General features: G+C 43.5%; 1 protein-coding gene across 4 annotated transcripts in view; it reads left to right on the top strand.

The window, feature by feature from the left end:
• The window catches only part of MEGF11 (multiple EGF like domains 11), a 394137-nt gene extending 376034 nt beyond the window's left edge, over positions 1–18103 (top strand). For 3 of the 4 annotated variants that reach the window (XM_032766029.2, XM_032766028.2, XM_032766027.2), the window contains 2 exons: positions 14482–14688; positions 15139–18103. In XM_032766029.2, the coding sequence (XP_032621920.1) occupies positions 14482–14688; positions 15139–15299 (368 nt within the window). In that variant the 3' untranslated portion in view covers positions 15300–18103. Of the gene's footprint in view, positions 1–13323; positions 13497–14481; positions 14689–15138 lie in introns of those variants that run through there. The other variant, XM_075069730.1, reaches the window with a different exon arrangement.
• The last annotated feature ends 3324 nt before the right edge of the window (positions 18104–21427 follow it).

Genomic DNA, 21427 nt, shown 5'->3' with positions numbered 1-21427 from the left:
GTCTGACCCTGAAATTATGGTTGCAAGTCTTCATGAGATCATAGGCTTAATACCTAGTGTAACACAATTGCAGGGGTGCTGCACTGCCATTGTCATTTGGATGAGTTGGTAAACCAAGATGTGTCTAGCTAGGTGGCAATTAAAGGTCCCTCACACAGGCCTTGGCTACACTGGTGCTTTACAGTGCTGCAAATTTCTCACTCAGGGGTGTGAAAAAAACACCTCCCTGAGCGCTGCAAGATACAGCACTGTAAAGCGCCAGTGTAAACAATGCCGCAGAGCTGTGAGCGCGGCTCCCAGCGCTGCAAGCTAAACCCCATGAGGATGTGGAGTACGTGCAGCGCTGGGAGAGCTCTCTCCCAGCACTGGCGATGCGACCACACTCACACTTCAAAGAGCTGCCGCGACAGCGCTTTGAAGTTTCAAGGGTAGCCAAGCCCATAGCTGAAGACCCTAAGCCTGCATTCCTACCAAGGCTTTGGGGAACAATTCCTGAATAATGGCTGCTGTGTATGCCTGCTAAGTCACTATAGTCACTTAACATATTGCATGGTAAAGCTCTTTAGGAGACCTTTCAGTGTGCACGAAACTATTATAAAAACAAATTGCCTTCTATCTCTGCACTACCCTAAGAGAATGTACTAAACAGGCATTTTAATTAATCACTGCAGCATTAAATAATTGACCAAACACTGAGCTGAGTGCAGCTCGCACCAGTGGACCACACTGGACTTGCCTGAACACTGCTCAGACCCGAGCCCAGCTTTCTTTATGTGTCAGAAACCCAGGGGCTGCTTTATTGCTAATTGATTGGGTTATTCAGGTTTTGAAAGCGAGAACCACACACATAGTGAGCCGTAAGCCCACAGAACCCTTCCTCAGGCAGGACTCCCATTGATTTCCATGAACCTTTGGGCCAGGGAGGACTGCAGGGTTGGTCCAGAAGGTGAAACAAGGGGGACTCAGTATCCCTCTAGAATATGCAGGTTTATGAGGCCAAAATCTCAGCTGGTGTTGACTTCAGTGGAGCCACCTCAGTTTGCATCATCTGAGAATTTGGCTTGTATATTGGTTTGAGGAACTAAATATTGGACAGTCTCCTTCAGTAAGATACTTTGCAACCTTACTTGTGCAAGCTGTCCTTGCATGAAACCGAATGGGACTGTCTATGTGAGTAAGTGTTGCAGGATCTGGCCCTTTTTAATTAAATTGATGGAAGATGGCCCATGAGTATGAAACATATATATGGCAATGACTAGCCCTGAGAGGTGTATTACTAGCCCTCAGCCAGGCCTAGAGAATGAAAATATTTTTTGTTCATAAAAATAACTAATATAATATGTAAGAAAAAATTGATTTATCCCATTGCCTAAAGTGAGAATAGTTAGTACAGCTTCAAAAACTCTCTATAAATGATCTGTGAAACTATTAAGAGAAAAAAATGTTAGTTTTCCATATGTTTTTCCTTATTCCATTGACTGGTAGTGCTTCCAGTGACTTGACTGATACCCCTGTTCAGTAAAGGGCCTTTATCTTCCAATGAAAGAAAATCTACTGTAGAATAAATTACTCACAGTTTCGTCAAAGAAACTATCAGTACAAAAGTAGATTAAAGTAAATCACTATTTATTTTTACAAAGTCTGAATTCACACCAGACTGAAGAAGACCTGAAGAAGAGTTGTGTGTAAGGTCAAAAGCTTGTCCCTTTCACCAACAGAAGTTGATCCAATAAAAGTTATTACTTCACCCAGCTTGTCTCTATAATTAGGCGTGGCAGAATTCAAACGTTGTTGTTTTATCATTTCAATGAATAATATTGATGTTTATTTTTAAGCTCTTTTCTGGTATTGATTTAATTTTTCACAATTATGGCGGATTAGGCAGTACAGTGACAGTAGACGCTGATATTCAAAAAGTTAAAGCTTTAGAATCCTTAAGGCACAAATTGTCAATATCAGAGGTCAGAATATACAAAGTAAATATCCTTAAATCAAACTCTAATAAGTTCTCAAGTAGCATTCATCTTATATGCCTACCTTCCGATTTTGAGGATCATTGATGAAAATATTTTTTCATCAGTTTGTGTGCATGGTGAAATCAACATTTACTGATTAAAAAATCAAATCCTTCCAAGCCTAGCCATAATATATATAGAGAGATATACAAATATATGACTACATATGTGAAGATAAAGAAGCACAGCCCCAGTGGGCCATGGAACGTTTTCCCCACTGTTACATATTTCATTACTTATTTAGGATTTTAGCCTTTTTCTGCACATGATCAGTTCACTTTGCTTGTTGCTTTTCAAAATTCACGCCTGCAAGTGGTCCAGTCCACTGAGAATTCGATTACTTCTCTTGGAAGTAAAGATCTTCATTAGTTGTTTGATCACTGTAAACACACACAGCTGATAGTTAAAGGGGTGTGTCACTGACTGCAATAAGCAATGAAACAGGGCTGGATTGTCAAAGGAATTTAGGTGCCTGCAGATGCAGAGAGGCACTTCGTAGGATTTTCAAAAGGGGCTGTGATGGGATTTCAGAAGAATAGCACCTGGGCCTGAGCTGCACTCAGTGGGCAGAGCTCAGCAGGTGTGAGCGGAGTTCCACCCATTGACACCAGCGTAAGCGTGTCCGATTTTATTGTTTGTGTGCTGTCACTCTTTCTAGGTTAGCCTCAGTGCCGTACAGCACATAGGGAGCTGTGTCACAGACATGATGTTTTCCCCAGAACACTTTCAGTAATTTGTATACGGTTCATGTGATTCATGCATCAGGTATTCAGAGTAACTGGTTTTCCGCAGCGAATAGGCATTTAAATGACAGAAATGTATGCATCCTACTGAGAATGCGGTCTGGGGTGCTGGGCCCCTAGAGGTGTGGTGGGAGTGAAAAAGAGAGAGGGGAAAAGAGAACTCCTGGACTGTAGGCAGAACACTGCTATTGCTCTGAATCCAGCAAGTGTTATGTTTTAATAGAAGGCAGAATACGAAACATCCGGTGAGTTCAGTTCTGTGCGGGGACATGTTCTACTCACAGCACCCAGGCTACTGATCTGTACGTAACTCTCCGAACCTATCTTCTGCCCCTGAGAGCGGCAGCATGTCTGCAGGCTGAGTCACTCAGAAAAGACAGTCCCAGCTCCAGGACAGTTGGAGTCACACAGAGAAAAGCTTTGGCATTTATCCCCCTAACCATGCGTATAAGTCAGGTTGCTTTGGCGAGGGTTCACCTGTGCTCTGTTGGAGGTGGAAATCCAGATCACTCAATGGGGACAAATTGTGCCAGGCTTCCGTACTGCTGCACATACACAGAGAGGAAACATAAAGAAACATTGATACAAAATGCTGACACCTGATCCTGCAGACCCTACTCACTCAAGTCTCCCAGCAGTGGGATGACTAACCTGAGTAGGGCTTGGAGAATCAGGCCATTAACGCTTCTATTTCCCAATAAGGAACGTCACATTCTTTTTGTTAATTGTTTCCGTGACAGCAGCACCTAGAGGCCCCAGTCTCAGTCAGGGCCCCATGGTGCTGGCATCAGTACAGACACACAGGAAGAGATCCTCCTTGCCCTGAAGAGCTTACAGTTTACACACGGGCAGAGAGAGGAAGTGGCTTACCCAAGATCGCACACAGCTCAGTGGTAATGCTGGGAATAGAAGTGTCTGGACTCCCAAGGCAGTCCCGCTCCACGAGACCAGGCTTGTCTCCTAGCTTGGCTCTGCCTTTGCCCATGTCAATTGTTTCTGGAGAAAACCTGCTTTGCATTTTAAAATGACTTTTCATTCTCGGCAGATGAGTTCAGAGAGTCGCATACAGCTCAGCAGCAGAGAGCAGGTGACAGTAGCAACCGTAAAAAGGAGGAAGCTAGCACAATGAGGTGTGTGGTGAACACTGCTGCATTCCCATTCCCCCATCTCATCCCTTTTCTTCTTGTTTTGCTCTGAGTCTGCTTTAAAACAGCTTCCAATGATGCGTAACTCAGTAAAGTCTGCAGTCATCTCAAACTGTGTTTTGCATGGGTGTGTATTTTGGGTGTGGGTGGATGGAAATTGTCATGGCTTGTCTCATCAGACACTTTCTTCAGGTTCAAGTGCCCAGGGAGTCTCCTGTTTATTATTGGATAAGTTGTGCCTTTCGCCCAGCCATTGGTGTTCTTTCCACACCTCTGCTCTTATTGTTGCTCCGTCCGGTCCAGCGAAGATCATTCTGATTTTTCAGCAGTAGTCAGACTGATTTTATTCTTAGTCATTTCTCGTTGCTCGCCAATTTCTTTCAATGTTCAGCGTTTACAAGAGTGATTCACACTTTAGAAAGCCACCATCAACCACTCTGGGCTTTGAACATTTCAGTCCGGCAAAACACTTAGCTGATTTGCACAAATTGGCTTTGCTCAAACACACAGATTAATATGCCCACCCTTGCCAGTGAAAAGCATGGATGGGATTGTGGATGGACAGACCTAGGCTCTGGTTCCACACTGCAAAGTAGCAGAGGCTCCTCTGCAGCAAAACATTCAACCTGCTTCATTTACTAGTTGCAGATTCCACCAACACAAAAGGTACTCAGACTCAAAGCCCTGACCACTGTCTCTGTGCTGTCTACTTAGAACAGACATGATGTAATCTTCAGTGTAGGGCTTGAGTCTTAGCGCTGCCTATGCAGCTTCCTGAGGTGAGAGAGAGAGAGGTCCCTTTCCTATGCTCTTACATTAGGAATGCAGTAAATCTGTGTTTAATACAGTCTCAGAGAGTCCAGATGTCCTGAGCTATACAAACTGGAGTCATCCTGTCTCCAGTATCTGGTCTGATGCCACCTTTCTGTAGTGGGGAAACAGGGATGGAAGATGCATCAGGGCAGTGAAGGCCTCAAAAGCTGTATTGCCAACACCAAGTGCTCAAAAATCATGAGTTGGGCCCCAAAATGAGATTGGCTTAGAAATCTGAGAGATATAAAGAAATAATCAGTGTGTGGTCTTTTGATTTGCTTGTTGGTGTTTGGGCCTTGAGGGGTCACTTTTACAAACTTTCCTTTGCAACCGCAGGGGCTAGGGACTTACTGTATGTTTTAGATAAAAGCAGAGACTCTTCTTTGAGTCGTGTCCCTGTGGGTGCTCCACATCAGGTGCGCGTGCATCTTTCAAGCCCTTGATGGGAGAGTTTTCCACTAGCAGTGCCTGTTCAGCTCACACATGTGCTTTACACCTCCTCATGCCAGACACCAAGGTGACATAGGGTGTGCCTGCACTACCCGCCAGATCGGCGGGAAGTGATCCATCTATCAGGGATTGATGTATTTGCATCTCATCTAGACGCGATACATCGATCCCCGAACGCGCTCCCTGTCGACTCCGGAACTCCACCAGGGCGAGAGGCGGAAGTGGAGTCGACAGGGGAGCAGCAGCCATCAATCCTACACCATGAGAACGTGAAGTAAATCAATCTAAGTCGATCTAAGATATGTCGACTTCAGCTACGCTATTCTCGTAGCTGAAGTTGCGTATCTTAGATCGATTCCACCCCCTCACACACACACACACACAGTGTAGACCGGGCTATAGAGGTGCATGGGTGAACTGCCCTCCGTTCCTCCTCAGCCACCTCGGCTTGAGATGCACACCTAGCGTGCCCGTCTTGACCATACCTCAGCTATTTTGTATTCTTCTTATAGTTGTTTAAAATTAGTTAGTATAGCCAGTAGTTAGTAGTCATTCTAGTTAGTAAGTGTCAGTTGTGAGAGGATAGATTTTTTTTTTCTCCTCCCTCTCTCCTTGGAGAGTCTTGTCTTCCTGGCTTAAAATGCTGCCTCTTCTGCCGAGAGGATGTATCCATCAGTGATGGCCATTCTAAGGGTGTCTGTTGTTTGGGGGAGTCCCATGTCTCCCACAAGGGGAATTTCTGCCTAGATAGGGTGACCAGATATCCCATGTTTATAGGGACAGTCCCATTTTTGGTTACTTTTTCTTATATAGGCACCTATTACCCCCCACCCCCTGTCCCGTTTTTTCACAATTGTTATCTGGTCACCCTATGCCTAGACCACAAGTCTAGGGCAAGAAAGAACAGGGAGACTCAGCTCAGACTGTTCATGATGGAGCACTTACTTTGACCAGTGTCTGAGTCAGGTCAGGAGACACCCCACACCCCTGGTACATCTGTCATTGGACAGATCCAGCTCCCCTTCCACCTTGGCACGGGCTTCCCCTAGGAAGAGTAGGTCAGTGGAGGCTTCTGAGAAGACTCCCAAAAACAGGAGCATGGACTCGCATCTGAAGGAGCCTGCTCCCAAAAAGTCCAGACCCCTTGTGAAATTGACAGCCTCCGAAGCCTTGAACTCTTGGCCCAGTACCGCTGAGCTGGAGGACTCATCCTCTGTGGACCCAGAAAGCCCCAGAGCTTGAGGGAGAGACGGCTCTGACGTGGCTTCAGTACCCTCTACCAGGGACAAAGACAACAAGCATAAGTGCCCCAGTCCAGTAGCACCAGGCTCAGTCCCACCATTGGCACCTATCCATTTGGCACCTTTAGTACCAAGACTTCACTGGCATCTGCATTGATATGCCCGCCATTGACCATACTGTCAGCTTCGGCTATCGCATCTTCAGCTACCCTGTTGGTACCGATTCCCTGCTTGGCACCACAAGAGTTTAGATATGCAAGGGACCTGTCATAATGGATGAGCTGGAATCTCTGCTCCTCATGGGTACCTAGTGCCTTTTGGTACTGAGATCTCGGTCTCCACACTGCTACCATTTCCCTGGTACCGTAGGACTCTCCACCCTTTTCAATGGGGTCTCCTCTATTGGACCATGTTGAAGAGGATGAAGGGGACTTCATCAGTCTCTTCTATTTCAGTCCAGGGTCCCCCAACATATCCTGTCAGGAACCCATTCTTTGAAAGTCACAGGGAAGATTGTGACCATCATTAAGAGTTGTGGAACCAACCCTGCATGCCACCACTAGTCCCATATGGGTCCTCCCATACTTGAGCTGCTTACTGTCAAAAATCTCCAGACCACTGATACCATTTCCAAGGGAGATTATGATTGTTCAGTCCTCTCCTCTCCAGGAGATGTTTAAGGAACAAGAGACCAGGGCAGATAAAGAAGCCACACCTTAAGCACCTATTTCATCCTGCAGATGAAGTGGTTATGCCTCCACCACCTTCCATGGCCAGTGATTTTCGGCGGTATCAGGACCTCAGAAAGAGAGTAGCTGACACTCTTCACTTCCACTTGAAGATATCAGGAATTCACAACACAAGCTGTTGGATATCATACAGTCAGCAACACGCACCCAGATGGCGTTACCCATCAACGAGGCGCTCCTGGATCCAGCTAAAATTATGTGCAAACGTATAAAAGAGCAGATAAAAAAGTATTACATTCCCTCTTGAGAACACTGATTTCTTGTTCACCCACCCTCCACCTAACTCCCTAATCATGGATGCGGTAAATGTGCAGTGCAGGCAACACTTCTCCAAGTCTGCTCCACATGACAAGAACCAAAAGAGACTGGATCATTGAGGTACAGCAACCTGTTCTCTGCTCCATTTATCTATGAAGATGGCCTTTTTAGTAGCCATCACATCAGCCCATAGAGTTTAGTAGCCATCACATCAGCCCATAGAGTTGGGGAGATTGGTGCCTTGATGGCAGATTCCCCCCTTTAAAGTATTCTTCAAGGATCAGGTTTCTACATGCCCACATCCCAAATTCTTACCTAAGGTTCTCTCGGAGTTCCACCTTAACCAGTATATTCATCTACTACTATTTTTCCCACAGTCCTGTAATTATCTGCAGGAGTTCTCTTTTCGCACCCTGGATGTTTGAAGTGTGCTGACCTTCTGTTTGGATAGGACCAAGCAATTTCAAAGGTCATTCAAGTTGTTAATCTCCTTAATGGATAGATCCCAGGGATCCACAATTTCTGGTCAGAGACTATCAAGATAAATATCTGGATGTTGAGAGAGACAAGGTTGGTGAGGTAATATCTTTTCTTGGAACAACTTCTGTTGGAGGGAAAAGACAAGCTTTCCAGCTTACACAGAGCTGTTTCTCAGGATCTGAAGATATTACCTCACCCACCTTGTCTTTCTCAACATCCTGGGACTAACACGGCTGCAGCAGCACTGCATACAACATCTGGGTGTATTGTCATTGGTTATGAGACCACAGACATTCATCCTCCTCAAAGGGTAACAGCACCTTCTGCCAGGTCACAGTTAACATCCATAGCATTGCTTAAGAACGTACCCGTGTCTGAGATATGTAATACCGCTACTTGGGCTTTAGTTACATAGGTTTTCAAAGCACTGCAGTTTAATCCTTGCCTGCAGCTCTGGGTACTGCAGTATTATCTTCAGTTCTGGACTCTGTTCCGAAGCTCCTTCCTCCCTCCAGGGAAACTGTTCAGAAGTCCCCTTAAGTGGAGCTCCCACAGGGACACTATTCAAAGAAGAAAAGGAGTTTACACCCTCTGTGCAGTGATTGCGGTTCTTTGAGATGTGTGTTGCTATGGGAGCTGCAGTACCTAGGCATAGAAGGAAGCATTGGGTGCATGAGGCACTGCTAGTGGAAAAATCTCTGATCAAGGTCTTGAGAGGCACCTGTGCTCCTGACGTGGAGGGGCCTTGGACGAGGGGGAACACATCTCAAAAAACCGTAGTTCCTGCACGAAGTGAGTAACCTCCTCTTCTCATGTAATGACATGACTCCAGGAGTTAAGACTTTAAGAACACCAAATACTGCAAGACTCATAATAAACTCCTGAGAGCCGGCAACAGAGCAAAAGGTCTGTACCACCCATCGCAGGAGCTTCTTTATTTTCATTATGCCAGAACGCATCACCACAAGCATCATACTATCGTGCTGACACGCACAAATCAGCTGCTGATACATTGCATTTATGGAAACCAGTGGAGATGTGCCAGGTCAGGGGGAAAGCACCTTATTAGATATGCACTATTTGTGTCTTCCCTAGTTTTGATTACACAAGGGAGATTGTATTTTTGCTCTGCTTGAAACATTATACATTCATGTTTATGATTTTATAAAGCATTTTATAAATCGTTTATGATATTCATGATTATACATTCTAAGTCTTGTCATTATTATGCCCTAAGATACTCAGGAAGTGTATAGCAAAATGGCATGAAGGCTGATCTGTGGAAGGAACTAGAGTATTCTGATGTTAACAGAAAAAATTAAATCTCATTCTGTGGCATGGTCCTCACAGTGTCTGGGGAACTTGGGCTCAGGGGTTAAAATATGAAGAGCAAACATTCCTTTGATTTCTGTTTGCGTCCCATTTAATATATTTACTGAACATAAATGCAAAATATAGACTTGCTGGTTGTGATCCCATAGTTAAGGTTGAGTTTTGCACTTAACTCAAGGATTCAGCCACTTTGTATAAAAGATACACCGTACCTAGAGTTGGTCAGAATTTCTTTGTCAAAACAGTCTTCCATTGGTTCAACAAAACTGAAATCTTTCATGCAATCGTATCAATTTTGACATTTCATTTAGGAAAAAAACTGAACATTTTTGGAATGAAAAGTTTTGATTTTTCATTTCTAAATTGTTTTAGTTTTAACATTTACTTTATTGCATAAATATAAAAATTAAATAAAAGGATTGAAACATTCTGATGTATCATGAAACATTAAACATTACAAATGTATCAAAAAGAAACATTCACATTAATTTGAAATGAACATTTTTGTCGGAATTTCATTTCACAAAAAAAGTTGAAAATCTGGCATTTTGTTCTGAATCTGGGTGATTTTATTTTTTAAATCTTGATATTTTTTTTGTGTGTGTGTGTGATAGGAAATTATTTTTACCAGCTCTTAGCAACACCCTCTCCCAAAAAGCCCCCCATACTGATTCTTCGAGCACAGAACGAGTTTTCCACAAATTATAAGTAAATTGATTTGAGTTAAACTTAATTTAAAAATGGGTCTTGTAACAAATGTAGCACCTCGTGTCAGACATTTTTTTTCTTCTTCTAAATCATCTTAATAACAAACTAACACAGACTCTTCCAGTCCCCTTAGAGTTAAAACTCATTGAGCTCTAGTGCATATTGTAGCTGATAATGGCTCCCAAGGGCAACATGTTTCCAGATACGTGCCATGCTCTATAAATTACATCCTGTTCAGAGCGAGGGATTGAGTCTCTTTGTTTAGGCACATAATTCCTATTAATGTCAGCAGGAATCATCCCTTTGGGATACTGCTTCTCCATGGCCACTGCTAAAGGCATTTGGCCAGAGAATGGTCCAAATGAATCTATGTGGTCTGAGAGACACTTCTCTGATACTTTATGGCATAATTCCATTGATTTCACTAGTTACTTCTGATTTACACGGCTCTGAGGCCCTGCTTGCACTTTAGTTATGGTTCTCGCAGCAGTTCTTTGTAAACCCTCATTTGGGAGATACAAATATCTGAGCCAGATTTAATCACGTTCAGTGTAGGGTGGGAATTCGGCCTGGGTCAGATCCGATGTGCATGTTTGCAAATAAGAAACAGCACAGATAGTTCAGCTTGCTCCAGGCAGAACAGAAATAAATGTTCTTTAAAAGTTGTAGATGAAATTGTTCTGCCGGTATCTACTTTTCAAGAGTTTAATCCCCAAACCTGTGCAGATTGGGTCTGTTCTGGGCCTTCAGGCAGCTCTAGCCGGTGGACTCTTGGGCAGTTTGAAATCTGCTGGTTAGCTTTTCAGCTTGCTTTGACCTTTGTTGGTCCTTAAGGCTATAGGGCCCTATTGATTCCTGCTTTTCGTCTCCTGGGTACACCCATTCATCACCATGAATAGAGCGAGGGACGTAGGTTTGCTGCATTCTCACTTGACTTGATTAAACAGTTTCTGTTTCCATAGAATTTATGGCCCATGTTTATTAAGCTCTGTCCATCAATTCCTCGTGAAGGGTAATTTGTCAAATGAATAGTCTTTGCTGTGAATATTTTACTAGCCACCAGAGGATGCCTTTTGCTGACCGCTAGCTGGGGCTTCCTTTTACTAGAATGGAATAAAAGTAACGTTCCTGATACTGCAATCCTAGTCAGGGCCTGTCCCTCTAAAGTGCTGAGCCCTCCCTCGCCAAGGTGAACCCAGTGGGAGCCAAGAGCACTCAGCATCTTACCGGATCAGGCCTCTCAATCCTCACTCAGACAGTATTCCCACTGAAATCAAGGAGAGTTTTGCACTGGTAAGGGCTGCAGAATTGGGCCCAATGCATATAGCACGGGTCCTTTCGTTCTAGGGCTTTCCATTTCTTTGCATGATTCCTGTGTTCTTTGTGGATCGTCCTTCAGCTTTTTAAGGAGGGATGCATGACAGACCTTTATTAACTCAAATACAGTGTGAAAGAGACAAAACCAAAATAGCTGGAGCATGGGAGGCTTTGATCTTTTGGGGCCTGATCCATTGCCCATTGAAGGGAGTGGAAAGCTCCTGCTGGTTTCAATGGATGCTGAACCAGGCTCTTAAAGTCAGAGGGCCAAATTCTGTTCCCATTCACACCACTGTAAATCTGGAGTAACTTTTGTAATCGGTGGGGTAACACCACACTTAGGTTGATGTAACAGAGCAGAGTTGATTTGTTTTATATCCTTCCAAATCTGTAGTTTTGTAACAGTAGGAGAGCCTTAATTTGATTGTTGTAAGCACTGCACTGTACCCTGGTTGCTGCAGTGCTCTCATCCCTTATGTACACGCCTTGTGGGTCTGGTCTGTGGAGCTAAGCTTTCCTCGCTGATCTGCTAGCCTGCTCGTTCTCCCCAAACTCCCCCGCTAGTCTCGCCCCACTTGACTTCTTACCAAAGGTTTAAGAGCTGAGTGTTACGATGAAGGTCGCTTGTTGCCAAGATTCCAGCGCTTATGCAAAATACACTCTAGCAGGTTTACTTGGACACTGTGAAGGGTTGCAAATAACTAAAAAATCAGCTTCAGTTGTCAAAAGAAGTAACATGCGTTTTGTGATGCAGGATTCTGGAATTGTTTTTGCCCTGCTTTTAGCTTTCTTGCTACACAGATGGATGCTGTAAATCCTTACTCACATGAGTAATTAATAAGCGCCAGTGGGATGGTTGTAAGAGCAACGGTTTGCAGGATCAGGCCGTGGGGGCTTGCAAAGTTTGGAAATGCACTGTGGGCCTCCTGGGTCATTAGCATGAGTTAATAGACTTCTGCTCAACTCTTCCTGTGATATTCACAGTGTAGCTGGGATAGGGATGCCATTAATTTTTGATGGGTGGTTTTTGTTCTGTCACAGACCTTCATTGAAATGGAAAAGACAAAATATTTCCCAAGCAGCTGCTGCTTAGAGAGGGTTCCAGAATTTTGTCGTCAATCTGAGATCTCCTTCTGGAGCTGAAGCCAAGCATCAGAATAGAAATGGGAAAGCACAGACAGCCTGAATGCCCCGCCCTTCCCCCAGACCCCCATGTGGAGGGGATCCTGTATGTTTTCCAAAGGGTGGGCATACCTCTGGTCCAAAGAGCTGCGTGGGAGGAGCAGGCAGCCAGGATGGAGGGGAAGGCACATTGGCTTAGATCCTCAAAGGTATTTAGGAACTGAACTTGCACTGATTTCAGTGGAAGTAAGGTGCCTAAATACCTTTGAGGATCTTGGCCCCTGTTCTCATGGAACCAGGCTGTCAGGAAAGGGTGGTGAGATGTTGCAGGGCCCTGGGACATTGCGTGTGCACGCATACACACAAGCAATGGTAGGTGTCCCCACCAGCAGGGAGGATCACGCACTGAATCAGCGAGCAAACTTTCCCACAAGGATTTGTACCAAGACTGTGTCTGTGAAGAGAGGAGATTGAGTTTGCTCCTTGCTGACCTCAGCTGAGGAGTTGATCCTGCAAGATACCGGGTGTCCTCATCCCCTTCGGTAGAAGTCAAGAGCTTTCAGCACCTCACAGGATCAGCCAACGCTTTTTGGTTCATGTATTATCCCAAGCCATCATTATCCCACAGCCAGGGGCTGTACTAGACTCTACATACACACCAACTCCTGGTACAGCATCCCCAAAGCTGATATGGAGATGGTTACATAACAGATTAACAGGAACATATGATACTGGGTCAGACCAAAGGTCCATCTAGCCCAGTGTCCTATCTTCTGACAGTGGCCAGTGCCAGATGCTTCAGAGGGAATGAACAGGGAATCATCACGTGACAAAGTATCTTGTAGTAGTGGAAACAAATAGCAGCAGAGAAATATTTTTAAAGGGGAAGAGATGTCTTTGTTGTCTGTTTATTTCTTAACCTGAATTTCTCTTTTTGTCTCCCATACTAGACAGCGGGGGCAACTGGGAATTCAGATATTTTGCAAGTCCCACCATTGCACCGGGCGTGTTTCATAGATACCAGGATCTGCCTTTGTACTGTAAACCAGCACAAGAAAATGCCTCATCTTTCATTGCGTCGCTCTAGTTCTAAATTAATGGCAATGCACAGCAGCAGGACTGCACACAGCAGCAATGGCACGTTATTGAAAGTCAACGTTAAGACTTATTTATTCTTTTTTATTCTTTTTAAATAGCACGACTGGCACTACTGTTTGTAGAAGGCTGAAATTCTCAGGCCAGTTTCAGGACTAGGTAGTTCTTGGCAGCTTCCTTGTCTCATGTCAACCTTTCTCTCCTCTTATAATTTTCCCTGTATTACAGTCTGATGTATTTATTTCGTATTGGGGGAAGCGAACAATCAGTGTTTACAGCATCAAAAAACCCCAAGAGATGTAAGATGGGCTTCATCCCACTGCAGAGCCTGAAGAATTTCTCTGAGAACAGGGGTCTCCCTTACAGAATTTTTTATCATCAGAAGGGAACATGAAGAAGAAATTTAATCCTTCCAGTGCTGGATAGCCCCTGACATTACATCTCACAGAGACCCACTAAGCACTTTGATTGAAGCAGTTCTAGGGCTGCTGGAAAAATTAATTTTCAAATATACGGCATTTGATATTGACTGCAGCTCGGGACGCTGAACCCTATAGCTTTTCTAGCATACCAAGTACCAACAGAAATGACTACTTTCAAAGCTGACTCGGAGCAAACCTGTGCATGCTTCCCTGGGTCAGTGCATATCAAGAAGGGATGACATTAGCACTTAGGTCCTCGAGGGTTGTGGAGGGCTAGAGAAAGTTGCCATCTGAAATTAAATGATGTTGCCAAATAGTGTAATGAAGGGCAGTTAGACCCTTTTACAGGAATGGCCTTGGTACCAAGTGGGGTTTTCCTACTAAATATTGAGGAGATGGATTGTGGATGAGTTTGGATAAAGGGATGATTTCTAGATGTCATGCTCTGGATGAGCCCAAAGCATAAGTATTGGATTTTTGTACTAAATGCCTCAATGACTGAAGTTCTTCCCCCTCTCTGCAGAGGTTCAGTTGTAGCCATTCACGTCTATCTGGGATTTCTAAGAAATCTACTCTGTTCTTGTTTTGCAGAGTATATGAAAGAATCTGTGTGTAGTTCAAGCACCTGCTCTCTGAACAGCAGCGAAAACCCATACGCCACCATTAAGGATCCACCCATCTTGACATGTAAACACTCGGAGAGCAGTTATGTGGAAATGAAATCACCCATTCACAGGGATTCGCCCTATTCAGAAATGCCAACCTCATCAACGACTAATAAAAATATATATGAAGTTGGTAAGTGTCCTAGATAACCAAGGAAGCTCAGTAGTTCAACAGAAGCAAACCTTAGTTTTAGCAGTATTCTCTCTTGAGTTTTACATTAGGGGCAGTAGTCATTAGGATTTGGCAGAATGAAGAGACAACTGTGCTTTATGGGATAGGGACTGTGTTGATTTTTCCTATCTAGGGTCCCAAGTTTGGGATCAAAGAGGAATACAGCCCTTCTGTGAGCTTGCTTGTTTTTAAACTGTTTTGAGTTTCAAATCCCAGTTGGAAGATTAAAAAAGAAGTGGCAGATCGTTTGAAAGCGTTCTTTGCAGTGCCCTTAGAACTAAGTTCGAAGTAGCAGAAAGTGTTTGGAAAGGATTTGTCTTTATGCATGTGTTAACATGAACATGTAAAGCTCTGACGATCAGAACTAGCAGCCTGCTAGCCATTGTAACCCATTTTTCATTGTATCTTCAGAGCCCACTGTCAGTGTGGTCCAAGAAGCCCGTGGTTGTAGTGCTAATTACAACCAGAATCCATATGACCTGCCTAGGAACAGCCACATTCCTAGTCATTATGACCTTCTCCCTGTAAGACACAGCCCTACCCATGGGGCATCTTGGGACAAGCAGTCTTAAAGGGATACGCTTCGCTGTTGCAATGCTGCGAACATTCTCTCTGACTCAATGAAAGAAACGAAGACAATCCTTTTTGGTTTTGCAATACACTGACATGACTTGAAATAGCATTACACAAGGAACCTAACCTAACAGAACATTTGTTTGGGCCAACTTGCTGCTGCATGATATGGAAAAAGATTTTTTATATGGATCACAAGAAAATAAAGAACCATCATCTCCATCTGACTGGAATAATTACTCAAGGAAGCAGTTTCCATAGTCCAGTCAAAGACTCTACAGACTATGTTCTCCTAACTGTATACTAAAAACAACCCACCCACCCCCACCTGTAAGTACTTACAGCTACAGATGTACATTTCTACCACCCACATAAAGAGACCTTTACTGTTAGAAACAAGACGTCTAAAAAGATGCTGGAATATATTTTACATACACATCGTGGAAAAGAATACACTCAAAAAAACAAAACAAAACCAGGAAAGACTTCTGTTTAATTCAGCTGATATAATTTGTAAACCTTGGTTCATGCTGTCGTCATATCCATTCTGCGTACATGTCGATTTTATTCTTGGTAAATTAGTTTTGTAATCAGTTCCTGTTTCTACTGGCTGCCAGGATATTTTAGTAGAGGACTATTACATATACACCGTCCGTGGTTATTCTCAATGCCTCCTGTTTGTTTTAAGCAATGTAAATCTTCACAAGTCTCCAGTGATCTTTGACCATAGAGCTCATCTAAACAGTGTGTGTCATGCCCAACATATATAACAGCCATACTGGGCCAGACCAGTGGTCCATCTAGCCCCGTATCCTGCCAGAGGCATCAGACGGAATTCAGTCATTGAGTGATCCATCCCCTGTTGTCCAGGCCCAGCATCTGGCAGTCAGACGCTTAGGGATATATTTTTAACAAACTATGGAAGCCTTTGATTGTTGGTGGTGGTTTATTTGTCTTATACAACTGCTACTTCATTCAGTACAGTGGCCCAGATTGTCGTCTGCTCTAAATTGGCATATAGCTTCAGTGACTTCAGTGGAGCTATGCAAATTCACAGTGGCTGAGAAGCTGTTCCACTTCAGTGTGTCAAAAATAGAACCGTTTCTGTTCTGCATCCAGACCAATGCTTTCTAGACCATCTTTCCAAGCCATTCCATCATAGCTAGATTAATTGCATGCCATTTATAATGAACCCTTTAATTTCATCTGCATTACCATGTAGTGCAACTTTATTCACCTCTGAGTCTACCTGAAATGTGTCAAGTATCAGAGGGGTAGCCGTGTTAGTTTGGATCTGTAAAAGCAGCAAAGATGCATCTGACGAAGTGGGTATTCACCCACAAAAGCTCATGCTCCAAAACGTCTGTTAGTCTATAAGGTGCCGCAGGATTCTTTGCTGCTTCTACCTGAAATGTCATTAAACTGAGCTGTGACCGGATTTCCTTTTTAAACAGCTGTTCGTGGAATAATTACCATGAGGTTTGCCTGTGTATGGCTTTGGAATAAGCCTCCCAGGTTGTTTTTTGTAATCCTTGACATAGAAAATAGAATACTTGCTATTAAGCAGTTCCTTGTAGATCTCGAGCATGAAGTAGTATTGATGCTAAGTATGTAATTTTATTAGGCAAATGTGGGAGTAGCAGATTGATTGCATCTTAAATATGAAAGTCTGTTGTGCTTTTGCTGTTCTGATGGAACTGTAAGAGCAAGAAAAGCAACTGTGATCAGTTTGTTAAAGCATGAATGGATAAGTTAAAAATACTAATACAAGAAATAGTGGCCTAAGAGCCTGGTAGTAAGATTCAGAAGCTTTCACCTCTAGGTCACTGGTCTGAATCTGGCTCTAGCTGGGAGTCATTGTTAGTGGACGACAGGCCTATAGGAAATGAACTGGTGTGGGGGCCTAGTAGACAGGAGTTTAATGGCATATGGAAAACCCCATTGTAGTTTGAACCGTTAATGGTACTTGCCCAGAGGCCAGGAGCTGACTGTGCTGTGGAGACTGACCTACCTGCTCGGTGCTGGGCTTAAGGCCTCGTGCCAGGGCAATGCAAATAAGCATGCATTAATGCTGACCGAGCCAGTGCGACACTTCTTTGTGCTTCACTACTGTCAATCCAGTAATGTACTAAATTCTCCTGGCAAGGGGTGTGGAGAAGTGCTGGCAATACAGCATTTAAAACAAAGCTGGAATCTTTCATGGGCAGAGGTGGACACAAGTTCAGAAACCCTTTATGCAACTGGCAACTTCTGCAGTTCAGACAACTGAACTAACTCCAGAGAGCTCTTTCCCATAGAGTTAAAAGAAGCTGCTGTTCACGTTGCAAGAAATACATAAATATTTACATGAATGCTGCATGTATGCATGGGGTCAAATGATTGATCAGCAATAGTAATTTTGCTTTCCAGAAAAGCCTTGATATTCAAGATGTAACTAGACTATTATTTTGTAGGGCCAGGTAGGGATATATTTTATTTAGCATATAGGAAGACTTACCTCAGAACTATCAACAAAAAGGCAGTTAATTACATGAGGCTATTGTTAGAGACTTACCATACGTCTAGCACTAGCACAAAGCAGTGTAAGCTGCAAGCCTAAACAATGTATATGTTGTGTTTCTGTCCAGTATGAGATGGGACTTTGGAGAGCAGCGATACGCTGGGCTTTTTCAAAGCTGGATTTCCAAACCAAATGAAATGATGTGCATAGAGGTTAACAGGAGGCGGGAGGGGGAAATACATTCTTGTACATTAGCATTAGTTTAGAAAATAGACACTGAAATGGCAATACTTTTTTAAAACAAGACAGATTTGTAATATATTTGTTCACTGTGCTAAGGTACTTGTACCTTGTACAAAATAAATGGTGTTTCTCTCAGTCTGCACTTCTCAAACGTACTCATTTGCAGCCTAAACCTATTGGAGGCATGAACATTGTCCGTACCACAGGACTGGTTACGGAAGGGCTTACATTCGCCTACCCAAACAACTCTGAGAACATTCAAGCCAGTTTCAGGCAAGTAAAGTAGAAAAGTTAATTTCAACAGTTCTGAGAATGAGCAAATCTAAACTCAAACTGAAGTAAATCAGAGACTAATTCCTAAGCCAGGGGCCAGTCACATCCTAGCTTTAAAGCAAGCTGTAAGCACCTTTTCATCAATTGCTCTGGCAATGCTTACTTGCCCATAAGTTAAACATGCATAAGCAGAATGGAGCATCATAATGGTGCTGTCAAAGCCTGGCCCAGCTCACATACAGCTGTAGGAGCTATTTCAAATAAGGTGCGACTGTGAGGTCCCTTTAGGCTTTTCGTGCAGTAAGCTGAGGCTGCGATCCTGCAGACATTATTGTTAAGGCTAAGATTTTGTCATGGTTATTTTTAGTAAAAGTGAGCGAGAGGTCATGGGCAATACACAAAACTTCACGGAAGCCGTGACCTGTGACACTTACTGCTGCAGCTCCATGTTTCTCCTGTCACCGTGGGGGCTGGGACTGGGAGCTGTGGTGTCCCCCCGCCCGCATGTGTTAGGCTGTCCTCTGTTGCTGGACCCGAAGCAGCTGTCACCTGTCACTGGAACCCCACAGGGGGACCCTGAGGAGGCTGTGCCAGCTCCAGGGGCTGAAGCAGACAATGTCATGGAGGTCTCTGGAAGTCACATGACTGCTGTGACAGAAATGTAGCCTTAATTATTGTATAAGCTGTACCCACGGGGAGCCCCCTTGACTTCAGCTGGCTCACTATCATCCATCCATGTGGCGTACATTAGTGTCAGGGCCTAGTCCAGGGGTAGGCAACCTATGGCACGAGCTGATTTTCAGTGGCACTCACTGCCCAGGTCCTGGCCACTGCTCTGGGGGCCTCTGCATTTTAATTTAATTTTAAATGACGCTTCTTAAACATTTTTAAAACCTTATTTACTTTACACACAAAAACAATAGTTTAGTTATAGTATAGACTTAAAGAAAGAGACCTTCTACAAACATTAAAATGTATTACTGGCACGCAAAACCTTAAATCAGAGGGAATAAATGAAGACTCGCCACAGCACTTCTCAAAGGTTGCCAACCCCTGGCGTAGTCTATTGTATGTATTAATGCTAATCAGTAAATTACAAGCTAAACTGTGCAGCAGAAGCAGCTACAGAATTAAGCTCTCTCTACAGCAGTGTAGTGAACTGCTAAATTGAGACTTTCAGTATTTGTAATTCAAATGTCCAAAAAATCTTGTTAACCAAAGCCCACACGCACAATCCTCTTATTTTGCCACTCACTAAGCTATTCAACTCTGGAAATTCATCAGGTTTAAACAGCTAAATGTAAGTAATTGTAATAAGGTGCTATAGACAATAATTCTGCACCTTTTACCACAAATACAAGGTGGAAACTACTGATCCTTGCAATATGGGTTTATAATGGCTAAAATCTGGGCTTTCAAAAATGTGTGTGCAAGTAAAGGCTTCTGCTGGATAAACCTCATTTCATAATTTAATGAAAAACTTTTGTGGGGCCCTCTAAAGTTATGCTGGTGCCCAAGCGCTATATCTTATAATGAAAAGTCACCTATGTGAGAAGAGAAGAATCAGTGTCACGTATGCTGCTGAGAGCTTAATCTGTAATGGAAGGGCAGTAAGGCCCCTGCTGGGTCATTTGTTCATTATCAGCTCAGAAGGAACTGTTATACCTAGTGAATACTCACAAGGACTTTTTGAAGCACCTTTTTTATTCCTTGGGGGTTTACCCAGCTGAGTAACAAATAAAGACAACCCTGCTTACAGGTGGAGGGTGGATGTGATCAGAACTTAATGTGGAGCTATATATTTGGACAAAACATATTGCAGAGACAGGAACTACCAGGCTTGTACAAACGCTTGTAATGGGTAAGAACTCACCTCTGTAGTACAAAGCAAACATCGTTGGCTTTGTTATATTTGAAGTATGTATATATAAAATTTAGTAAGATTTTTCTTTGCAGAGTATTTCATGAAATTAATTTATAATTCCATTTTGCAGCAATCTGAGAGGTACAGAATCTACAGGGGTTTTTTCCTGCAACGGATTCCTGTGTAAGATTCAACAGGGTTTTAAATCTTGCCCAGATCATTTGTTGTTGTTGTTTTTTGCACCAACAGTGCAGCAAGCACATGAGGCAATTTTGGAGTCACCCTCCATGCCAAGAGGGGCCAAGTGGGGAGATGAGCTGGGCGGGCTTCAGTGAGAATTTCTGCACTTTAGTGAGTCTTTTTTTCCTGGCATCAGCACGGATATGTTTTACATAAGCCTTCTATGTTGCTTAACATACCTTATATCAACCTGACATTAAGCATTAGCATGGCCATCTATTTCGTGAGGTGAATTGTTGAGCTGGACAGTCACGAACACAACAAAAGTTTGAGGGGAGAGTGAAAAGGCTTCCAGTGTTTGCAGTTTGCACTACAGCCAGTTGAAAATGTCATTGTCCATGTAGTGAACTAAAAAATACGGTGAGACTCCTCTAGTGGTCACAACCATTGGCAGAGCCTCTGTGTGTTTTCTCATCAGAAACCCTATCAGCCACTGGCTCAGAAGGATGAGTGCCACCTGTTGGATCAGTAGTACTGCCTGCCACACTGTTTTCCTTGGAAGTCTCATCTGTACTGATCAAGCATGAGGCCACTTAGAACAGCGATCACCATCCCTGTCCCTAAAACTGGCAGCGTTAACACCTTATCCACTTCTAGTGCTCCAAGATTAACTTTGGCAGGAAGAAACTGAAAGAATTGAAGAAAGAGTTGGGAGGGTGTTGCATTTGATCTCCAATACTATTCCTAATTTTCTTGACTACATGATCATTATTTGAAAGAAAGCTTGCAGAAGCTGTTTACAAGTGAAAATGATGGAACCACTGAACAAGGCATGGAGTGCAGCTGAGGGCACAAAAATGTCCTGGAGCTGCCAACCTATGGTGAATGTATATGTCACTGAAACAGATGACTGTGCGCCTGGATTCAAAACACTTCCACATGCGTAGGCAAGAAAAATTGGGCAGCGTTGTCCCTTCTTTGTCTGTTGCTTTAGGTGAACTCCAATTGTACCCTTGGGCATTCTTCCATTACAATGCACAGCCTTAGTTGCATACATAACATGTACC

The sequence above is a fragment of the Chelonoidis abingdonii genome, chromosome 9, assembly GCF_003597395.2.
Source record: "Chelonoidis abingdonii isolate Lonesome George chromosome 9, CheloAbing_2.0, whole genome shotgun sequence".
NCBI classification, from domain to species: Eukaryota; Metazoa; Chordata; order Testudines; family Testudinidae; genus Chelonoidis; species Chelonoidis abingdonii.
Note: the sequence above shows the minus strand (reverse complement) of the source record. Positions and strands in the feature narration are given on the sequence as shown.